Source organism: Lolium perenne, chromosome 7 (genome assembly GCF_019359855.2).
Source record: "Lolium perenne isolate Kyuss_39 chromosome 7, Kyuss_2.0, whole genome shotgun sequence".
In the NCBI taxonomy this organism is placed as follows: domain Eukaryota; kingdom Viridiplantae; phylum Streptophyta; class Magnoliopsida; order Poales; family Poaceae; genus Lolium; species Lolium perenne.
Window position 1 is genome coordinate 47328913 of NC_067250.2, and position 10813 is coordinate 47339725.

General features: G+C 41.9%; 2 protein-coding genes across 2 annotated transcripts; one reads left to right on the forward strand and one right to left on the reverse strand.

The window, feature by feature from the left end:
* The first annotated feature begins 785 nt into the window (after positions 1–785).
* Positions 786–4172, forward strand: LOC127317614 (membrane-anchored ubiquitin-fold protein 3). Its single transcript, XM_051348182.2, has 3 exons — positions 786–1202; positions 2823–2990; positions 3615–4172. Exons 1-3 carry the CDS (start codon positions 1070–1072, stop codon positions 3668–3670), a joined length of 357 nt encoding a protein of 118 aa, XP_051204142.1. The 5' UTR covers positions 786–1069; the 3' UTR covers positions 3671–4172.
* Positions 4173–7081: 2909 nt separating this feature from the next.
* Positions 7082–9599, reverse strand: LOC127317613 (protein DETOXIFICATION 16). Its single transcript, XM_051348181.2, has 8 exons — positions 9302–9599; positions 8665–9215; positions 8474–8560; positions 8322–8378; positions 7977–8215; positions 7765–7883; positions 7598–7684; positions 7082–7516 (listed from the first exon to the last, which is right to left on the reverse strand). The coding sequence occupies exons 1-8, from the start codon at positions 9557–9559 to the stop codon at positions 7469–7471; spliced, it is 1446 nt and encodes a 481-aa protein (XP_051204141.1). The 5' UTR covers positions 9560–9599; the 3' UTR covers positions 7082–7468.
* Between the last annotated feature and the right edge of the window lie 1214 nt (positions 9600–10813).

Below are 10813 nucleotides of genomic sequence, written 5' to 3' on the forward strand. Positions count from 1 at the left end.
TTCCACTATGATCTAATCATAGATATACAAATGATTTCTACCTTCTTATTAAACTTCTTTGAACCTATTCAAAGATTTTCAAACTCCTTTCTTAGATAAATATATCTGTATATATTTTCTTGATTGTTGGAAGTTTTATTAAGTAGAATCTTCCGCACACGACTATGCTCAGTGGACCATATACATCAACACGTGTGTTTTCAATAAGCTAGTCGCACGTTCGACTTTTGGCTTATAAATGGTATTTCAGTCATTGTTCTTCTAGAACAGATTTTGCAAGCGTCAAACGAATCAAAATTCGGATCACTTAAAAAATCTACATGCATTGAGTTTCTTCATGCATCCCTTCCTAATATGTCTTAAACAGCGGCTCCACATTTAAGTGGAATTTAAATCATTTGCCTAACAACATATTAACGTCAGTGTTACGAATGTGTGCTTCACCATTAAGATTTATTACATCTTATCCATCATATGGGGAGTACGATCATAGGTTGAACAACTTGTTGCTTTCATTAGACGGACCAAAATAACCACTATTAAATTGTTGGAATAAATCTTAAAAATAAGGTAGAATGCTAAGGATGAACACAATAATATTTTATTTTATTCTAAACTTCAGACTTTCAGGAGGTTATACACTGCACGACCGGACCTACGCTTCAACGTCACCAGTCAGCAGCAGCCAGCAGGTAGGCTCATTCGAAAAAGAAAAAAAAAACCAAGAAGACAGCTATTTTCCCACTACAGTTCCAACATAAATATAGTTTTTTTGCGGGGACGTATCTGCTAAAAGCACCGAGGAATCCCACTCCTCCCTCCTCTCCTCCCCTCCCCTCGAGACGCCCGTCTCGTCGCTTTGCTCCCCACGAAAGAATTCTAAATTCTTGCTTAACTAAAGGAGAAAGCGGATACTTCGTGGGATCCGCATCGGTTTCTTGCCCTTGTTGCCTCGAATTCGGCAGTTTTTCCTCCCACGATTCCTCCGCCGGCCGTGGTCGACTGAGCCGGCCACCGGTCGCCGCTGCGGTTGTTGGGATCTTGCGCCTTCACCCTGCCTGCCGGGAAGATGGCCGGCGGGAAAGAGCCGATCGAGGTCAAGTTTCGGCTGTTCGACGGCACGGACATCGGGCCTAACAAGTACGACCCCGCCACCACCGTCACCGCGCTCAAGGAGTTCGTCCTCTCCCGGTGGCCGCAGGGTGAGACCGATCGACACCCCCTCCCCTCTCTCCCTTCCGCCTCGTATATGTACACGTCTCCACTTTTGACGCCATATGTTTCGGGGAGGTTGCTTGCGCGGCCGTCTCGCCGCTCCTGCCTCTATCTGTTTCTTGATCCGGTAAGAATTCCTGTGCAGATGGGTTGGTCTGGATCTGGGAGCTATGCGCTCCTTTGTTTTTTGCGATAAACATAGTGATTTCGCATCGACAGATCAGGTTGTTCCTTCGATTGCGTGATTCTTCTGTTCTTTGGCTAGTTAGGTAACTGATGCTTTCAGAAGTCACCTTACCTCTAGCACTTCCTAGACAGGTACTAGATAACGGTATATATTTAGAAGCTCTTGCCTTTCTTGCATTTCCTGTAGGGGTGGACAGAAGATATTTTTCTCCTGCGTTGTGCAGTATGTGATGGTAGTAGTGCTCTAAAAGTAAAAAAGAATTTTGGTCGATGTATCTATCATGCATCAGTTCTTCTGCAAACATGTGATGACAGGACCATCTGAGGAGGAGACTGTTTGTCTGCCTTCTTATCCTGTTGGTGTCCTTGGATACTGTCCTCATTTTAGTGGTCCAGTCCCAATTCTGAACTACCAGCTGGTCCTTTCATACAGGCAAGTATGCCGGTAACTGTAAGTTTTGACAGAAATTAAGCATTTGCATGAGGCTGGACTGGAATGTAGGCACACGGGAACTACCATATACGAACTGGTAATTGGACGCGGTAAAACACTAATTATCTTTGTAGAAATTTATCTTTGGTTAAGTTTTCTCAAAATCTTATTGTTGGGGAGGAGGTTAGTGGCAGCAGGAAGCTCCGGTTCTTATTTGCTTGCATGGATTACTCATAGGAAGTGAGCCTAGCTCACTTGGATCTGTCTTGTGGTGTACCAGTACCACCCGGGTTTAAGTCCTCATGAACTTGGATCTGTGTTCCTCTATTGTGTCAATAGAAGGTTCCTCTTACATGTTCGATTAGTATCTTATTTGCTCCGGTTCTTATTTGCTTGCATAGATTACTCATAGGATGTGAGCCTAGCTCACTTGGATCTGTCTTGCGTTGTACCAGTACCACCCAGGTTTAAGTCCTCATGAACATGGATCTGTGTTCATATATTGTCTCAATAGAAGGTTCCTCTTACATGTTGGATTAGTATCTAAGAAAACATGGGTGAATTGTTGTGACAGGTTCGCAATAGAGAAGCTCAGAGATGCACTCCCTCCATCCCCTAATATAAGATATTATTACAACATCTTTCTATAGGTTGTAATAACATCTTATATTATGATGGAGGGAGTATCTCTTTCCCAACATATGCAAGGCTATCCTTTGAGGATAAGGTCGTAATGTGCTACACAAGTTGTGGATTACCATGCTTCAGAAGGACTGAAGGATTGTTTTCCATGTGTTGAGAAACATCGAGTTAGCACTTACATATTTTTGCCCTTTTCTTTTCCGGGGGATATTGATATCCAGCTTTTGCTAGTGCTTCTAATTATCTGAATATTGTTGTTGACTATTTCAGTCTTCTAGAAGCTTAATACTTGTTCCAGGGGGATATCAGTTATATGTGTTAAGTGTTTTTTATATTGTTTTAACAGATAAAGACATTGTTCCAAAAACTCTCAATGACGTGAAGCTCATCAATGCTGGAAGGATACTGGAGAACAACAAAACTCTTGGCGAGTCCCGAGTCCCGGTAGGAGAAGTTCCAGGAGGTGTGATCACAATGCATGTTGTCGTACGCCCTCCCCAAAGTGACAAAAGTGGTAATGCTTTGACTTTCCTCTGATTTATTCAAAGTCCATTTCTTTATATGTTTAATGATCTCACTTGGTCTTGGGTCTGAAGGGTTGAAACTGTAGTATGTGAATTCTGACCATGACCTTCCAGAAGAAGTTATCATTAACCTTTTTGCCTCATTCTAACGTGTAACAAACCTTAAGAGTGTACATTCTGTAGGTGTGTATTTTGTTCTACGTTGCATATTGAAGTTCTGGGTCTTAACTTCGTTTTATCCTTGCTAAGTTGATCCATTAATCAATGAGTTCTGTCCTTCAGAAACTTTATAATTGAATTTAACTAGCAGCTTATACCTTATAGTTCCGACACGTCCTCTCTTGTTGTCGGATGATGACTTGTCGTTGCATACTGTATGCATTGATGCTGCTATCTGATGTATTGTTAGTGCAACCATTTTATATTGTGCAAATTCGAAGTATGCTGATATACATAGATTTGTTGAAATCTTTGTGGCATCATAAATATGTGCATACATGCATTTGTCGAATTCATTGTAGCATCATACTTCTGTTTCATTTTATGCTGATTTGGCCTCTACGAAATCCTTACAGCATGTCTCTTTTTTGTTTATTCATTTATCTATTTTTCAGAGAAGCATCTCTCGAATTCTCCCAAGCAGAACAGATGTGGATGCACAATATTGTGACGCCGATTCAGCATTGTGTATTCTGTATATTGGTGCCATGCTCACAACGATTTGCAAGTTCATGCTAACAATTGGTTCTTGCAAGCCATTCTTGAAAGCCTAGAGACGGTAATTAACGCTCCATATGTGTCATCCCTGCTCGGCAGTTAAGTTTTCTCTACAGCGGGGTCTTCCATATTCATGTAAGCGGTACTGAGTGTGCAGGAGTCGAGAGAAGGATGATTTCTGTTGTTTTAAGTTGTAGACATGTGTAGTGACGTAAAAACACGGTGCCACTTTTTTTCTGCTACTACATATATAGCCGTATAGTATTTCTCGAGATTCCCCCCCCCCCCCCAGTTGGTACTACCTATATATATATCTGTCATTTGTAATAGGGAAGTGATTTCTGTCCAAAATTGTAAAGGTAATATGTTGGACCGATTAAGATTAGTCCGTGTGTCTTTTGGATCGGAAATTTGAAATGGAGGACAAGCTCCACAAAGCCCTTCATTTTCAACAATTCGAAAACCATATTTCAAAGTTCTTTTTTTTAAAGCCTGATGTAGACAATGATGATATATAGTATGCTTCATCTCAGTGTGAAATACTTTGTATTATAGGCTACACAAGAATGGCATAAGTGTGGATCTGAGTATAGAAGATAGTGCTTGTTTCAAAACTATGGAATTTGTTAGACGTTCTCATTTTTGTGTAACCTAGAATACAAAGAACTTTGATTGTGATTTTGCACACTTGAATGATGAATCATTGGCTACATATGAATACAAAGGTGTTATTTTCAGATGAATGTGTTTTTTTAGATTTTATGAAACTTGTAAATATGATTTCCCTTTATTTTTGAAAATAAAAGGACTCTCTAGGTCTTGACCTGCATTTGTTCGCTCTCCTCGTTGGATCTCTTGCTTGCTTTGTAGCTGTGGGCTGCCATGGCGTCAGAGTGGTTGTAGTGTCAGCATGCTAGGCCATGCTGGCGGCAACCGCTGACTGGGCTGTCGGCCCTAGCTGTGGTTTGGCTGTCACGTCGACCAGCCGCCATATGAACGACAGCCTGGCTAATGTCTGCTCGACTCCAGGGATGATAGGGACAACCAGTTTTCTTGTTTACTTCGCTGACCAGTTTTAAGAAGTTCTAAATTAGGAAAAGGCTGAAAGTGGGTATACTTTCAGGTTTCAGCTTTAAAAAGGTGGGCAAACCTCGACTCCCCTGTGAAAGAGACCTCAATGAAAATTTTCCGCTGTGTTTGGTGTCATGTAGGAATGAGATCCTACGTTTTCTCCATTTCTCCATTTCTATTTTTTTAACAGGGGTATCCATAATTACAAGGAGGACAACCAGAAAAGTAGTAGTTACAAACAAGTTCTTAATTTTTGCACAATGGATCCTAGAAGAATATAGGAAAACGCAATCTGAGTACCGATCCGTCTCCACTGCTTGCATGCCTACGGCTATGGAGGCAGCGGCGGGAGGGGAGGTGCTCAAGGGGAGGATGAGAGGAGCCGCCACCAGCCGTGCTAGCGTGGTGCCATCGTGTTTGGGGCCACATGGTTACATGAGGGATAATTCGGAACATGTTGTTCAGTTTCTCTCTATCTATGCATGATCTGAAATGGTATATACAAGTTAGGCCACAAACAATATTTTGCTCGTATATTTGTTGCAGGCATTATTGAATTAATGTGAAGTTCTATGTTCAACTTCTTACGGATTTTAGAATTTGAAACATGCTGAAAGAATATACCTTTCTCTGTTCATTTTTGTTGCCTCAACGAACTACTAGCTGCAATGTCACTTTAGGGAAAATGGACTAAGTAGGATGTTATCTTTTTAGGTTTATGTGATTCTTCAAACAAGCCATGGTTGGAAACAGGCCCATACATGTGCAGAGCGTTCGACTGCACAGGGCCTTCAAATTTGGAGGGCCCACAAATCATGTTAAACTGGTACTCCCTCTATCCCAAAATAGTATGTCTATAGTATTTAGATAAAGTCAAACTTCTTAAAGTTTGATCAACTATATAGAAAAAGTGTTCATATTTATATTTCAAATTAATATTTTTAAAACCATCATGAAATATATTTTATATTATATGCATTTAAACTTTTAGATGTTAACTATTTTTTGTATGTAGTTGCTTCAACTTCAAAAAGTTTGACTTTGACTAAAAACTATAGTCATCCTAATTTACCAGAGGTACTTGTTACTGCTAATGGATGGTTTCGTATAATTGGCCCTTAATCGATTCAATAAGCGATTTATAAAAGGTATTACTACTGCTTAGGAAATCTGCAACCGCATTAACTTCAAAGGCCTTCAAGCACCCAGCCTCTTCAATGTCTCCATACTCCCTCCATTTGTAATTACTCTGCGTTTGGGTTTAGTCAAGATCAAACTTTATAAAATTTGACTTACAGTTTAGAAAAAAAATATATCAAAATTTATAATATACATTTATTGTGTTAGATTTGTCACAAAGTGTACTTTCATATTATATGCATTTGCTTTGAATGCTTATTTTTGTTTCCTATAAATTTGGTCAAACTTCACGATTTTTTTTGAGGGTGACTTTAACTAAAGCTAAAACGCATTGTAAATAAAAACGGAGGGAGTATCTTTTCTTTCTCTTCCACGCAGAGCGCAACCAATTCAATTTGTCTTCCAACAACGATTAACTCCGTCACGATTTTCCTAGAATAGATCCATTTCGGAGAGCTTTTCTATAATAAACTAATTGAAGATTTTGCCTCAAGAAATGCTAGAAGGACCAAAAAATGTAGTATTGGAACTTTTATGTTTGCAAAATCTAACTTTGGCTTTTGCATTTGCTGCTTTGCTCTCTCACTGCCTGTTATGTAGAGGCACCCTGTCCTGCCATGCAGCTTTAGATTGTGAGGAAAGTCAGCGTATGAATTGTTGGTTCCTCACTGATGGTCATGTCTGTTGCTACACGGGCTAGCATGGACCATGTAGTGGATGTTGTGCCGAAAGGCCTCAGGCCGATCTTTATCAAGAAGAAAGGAATGTTTAACAGCAATCTGCTGTCAGTTCCGGGATAGAGCAAAGCATAGAAGAGAGGCGGCAACCCAGACATGCCTGGGCCGCTCATGTGGTGATATTGTGGCTGGCTATTTGTACTAGGAAAGTTCTCTTTATATTGGTTTCTATTTCTAAAATGTTAACAGTGTGTCGTTTCAATCTCGAAAAAAGTAGCATGTCACAATTTATCAGTTATGCTTCATTGGTATTCACAAACTATGTGCAATGCTTTTTCTGGGGATATGCCACTTTTTCATCATAATCCATCTTTTCAAAAGTTTTTTCATATTCAGTAAGAAACTAGAATTTCATGTCCATATCCTTTGAGCCTTTGCATTTTCCTGTTTTTCATTTGGTGTCTAAAATATTTGGAATGTTATTGCTTGTAGCAAATCCATCATGCAAATTATCTATTTAAATAGCAGGTACCGAGTTCAGTAAATAGAAAAGTCGTAGCAAGGAAGCACGATATAATGACCCTCATACCATCAGATGCCGGTCTTCTCTTTATTTCCTCCAACTACGAAAATAACAACACGCCACCGTCCACCTATTTGAGATTACTTGTGCTATTAAGGCGAAGCACTAAAGCATGTGCTACACCTAAATCAAAGTATTAACAAATGTATCGCTCCAACCAAGGCGTGCGACAACGCTACGCAGGCAGTGAAGCGTGCATGTCTATCTAGTATCAATCAGTTGGGTCGGCTGCATGCTTGGCCGCATCACAAAAATGTCATTTTGCCGCATGATTTTATCTTCATGCAACTAGAAGAGAAGATCTTAACATGTCTTTTGCCTTATTTGCCTGAATTAAAATAGAGAAACAAGTATTAGATGTCACTGTCCAATGGAAATATCTGGTGATATAAGAACTGCAAGTCCTTACTTCCTTTTCCCAGTTTATTGAGAGCACGATCCACATGAGCAACATAAGCTTTAAGAGGCTGCCACAAACGATGCCGAGCCAAAGCCCCTATTGAAAGCATGACAAAATTTTGGTTTTCGATACTTATTCATATTTTTTTGAAAAGATGAGAAGTTGATGCCATATACCATTCCATTCAGATGCATGACAAATGCTAGTAATACGGCCAAGGGGATGCCTGCCAAGTAGAACGCAGCAAGATTAACGCGTGCTCCAATCTTCTGCTCACCACACCCTGTTATCACGCCTGAAATGTATAAACAAAATATCATGCGACCATCTTAGAGATTGTTCTTTCTGGCAATATTGGAAACAAGGGGCATTTCACCTATCCTCTTACCTGAAAGAGAAGTATGGACTCCATCTATAAAGTAGGATATGGCTAGAACTGGTATCATCCGGGCGATGTATGTGACAACTTCCTCCTCATTGCTATACATGTAACCCCAAAAATTGCGTAGCAGAATCATTGTAATAGAGATCACTAAACCTTCAGACAAGGCCATAAGAAGGACTATTCTGGTTGCCAACTTTGCTGCCTCCGGTTTACCGGCACCAAGTTCATTGGAAACGCGTGTACTGTATTTGCAAGAAAGACAAAAGAGACCAATGAATGTATAGATCGAGGGACAAAAGCATTCCACATTATTGTGGATTTGTGGATGTGAAGTGAATCTAACAGTACCTTATGGCTGTGCAGAGACCAGTTGGCACCTTGAACATGAGAGCGCCAGTATTAAGACTGCACAATTCAATGATACAAATCATAGAAAGAATGAAAGGACTTAGAAAAACTGAAGTACATGCAAATTGGTGTAGATTGCCAGTTGGTTTTACCATATCGACAGTACTGAGGTTTCAAGCCTAGGATTGGGCAGAAGACCAGAGAGCAGCACCAGCAGTTCAAACGACCACCATTCCAAGCTGCACATATGTATGTAGACGTTTTTTTTTTCTTCATCGATTAGTTAAATCGATCATGTATATGCACCTCGTTATGACCACGAAAGAAGTTTGATTTGACTCACCAAACCATCATTGCGGACTGGAAGGCAAGCTCCGCGAACTGGCGCAACTCCTTGAACTTGAGGGCCTCCATGGAGAAGCCAGTCCACGTTCTGTTACAAGCTCCTGAAAACCTCGTGTACAGGCTCAGCATGGCCAGATTGATGCTGCAGGAGACGGCGTTGCTCAGAGCCGCGCCTTTGCTCCCCATCCCAGCCTTGTGCACCAGCACCCAGCACACGAGGACGTGGGCCAGCGCCGTGACGGCGGAGCAGGCCATGACCGGCACCACGATGCTCTGCGTCTGCAAGAACCGGATATGGCACACGACAGGCACGTACGGGACGAGGGACGGGATGAGCCACCGCGCGTAGGCGCCGGCGCCGGCGGCGATGGACGCGTCCTGGCCGAGGAAGACGAGGATCCGGGCGGCGTTGGCCCACACCGCGGCGATCGGGACGCACGCCAGCGCTAGGACCAACATCGCCCGCTGCTCGTAGACGCCGACGAGGTGGTACTGCCGCGCGCCGAACGCCTGCCCGCACACCGTGTCCAGCGCTCTCGCCATGCCAGACTGCACGTACCTCCATTTTTATCGATCATGCAAACGTTTCTAGCTTCTACTCCTACTAGTGATGATATAATTGTAGAGATGCGTACGAGCAAGCTGAAGCCAGTGACGTTGGCGAGGGAGGTGGCCAGCGAGGCGCCGGCGAGGGGAACCTCGCCGAGATGGCCCACGAACATCACCGACACCAACTGTACCACGGACCGGAGGATTCCGCTCGCCACCAGCGGCCCCGCCAGTCGCAGTAGGCGCTTCGCCTCCGCTGCCGCCGCCGCGCCATTGTTCTCACTGCCTTGTTCGGGTCCGCTGGCTAAAACCAGCAGGGGCTCCTCTACGCTCGGCTTCTGCATTCTCACCAGCACCTGAGGATCCACTGGAGTAAAGATGAAGAAGGGCCTTTTTTTTTTTTTTTGAAACATGAAGAAGGGCCTTTATATATGGGCAACTGCGCAAAAAGTGTTTTTAGCTCCCGAGTTTCAGTGCTCTCGCTATGTTAAGAAAAATTTAAAAATATTTTTACAAGTTATAAAAATCATGAAAATAATTCTGAAGACTGTCATCGATACATTCCACAATCATGCAAAATCCCAATCCGAAATTCTTTTTATTTTAAGCTAGATAAAAATGACAAAATCTGATATGTTTTGAAGATTTGAAAATGATTACTCAGATCTACAATTTTGTCATTTTTGTGTAGCTCAAAATATTAAGTATTTGAAATTGATTTTTTGCACGTTTGTGGGATACATCACTGACTATGTGCGGATTTTTTTCCAGAATTTTTTTAAACTCAAAAATATGATTTTTGATTTTTTTTAAAAAAACGAGATCACCATGTGCACCAAATCTCTGTCCGGCAACTGCCCGCTATACATGTAGGTATGTGGAAACTGCGCAGCAATTGCAACATGACTTTTGTTCACTTCTTGTCTTTTTTTTGTTTGTTCACTTCTTGTCTGATGGTGATACAGCCTGATGGGTTAACCGTGCTGGCAAAGCATTAGACGCGCGCGGGTGCGCAGCAACATCGCATTGACGCACGAGGAATTTGTTCCAGTCGGTCAAGATTGTTTATTTACCCTTGCGTGTGACGAAATCAGACCGTGACAAGTTGTGATTGATCGATAAAAATGGAGGAGTTGGAGACTTCCAATACCCCAAACAAACTACTCCAACCGACAATATTGCATGCAACTTGGCAGCCACGTCTCGCTTTGGCCTGCATATATACACTACACTATAAAAGAGGTTATCTGTATGCACGATTTTAAATTAATAAAGCCCAAAAGGTTCACAGATGTAACAGACGTCAACAGTACAATTACAGACCAAGACTTACAACTGTGGGAGACAACACTTTTCAACAAGCTAAGATTAAGACAGAAAGCTAACACCTGAATCGGTTTCTTTACCATCTCCAAGACTAGCTCCAAATTGGCGCGGTCTTTACTTCTTATGGGAGGTCGCCACTGTGGCAGGAATAAGACAGTTTTCAAGACACAATCAGTTCACTGGTTAGGAAACTTTGATTCGATTGTATACTTGTTACGAACATGCCAAAGCACCCAGCTCTGAACTGCAAACAAAATCCAAACTAAAGGTCT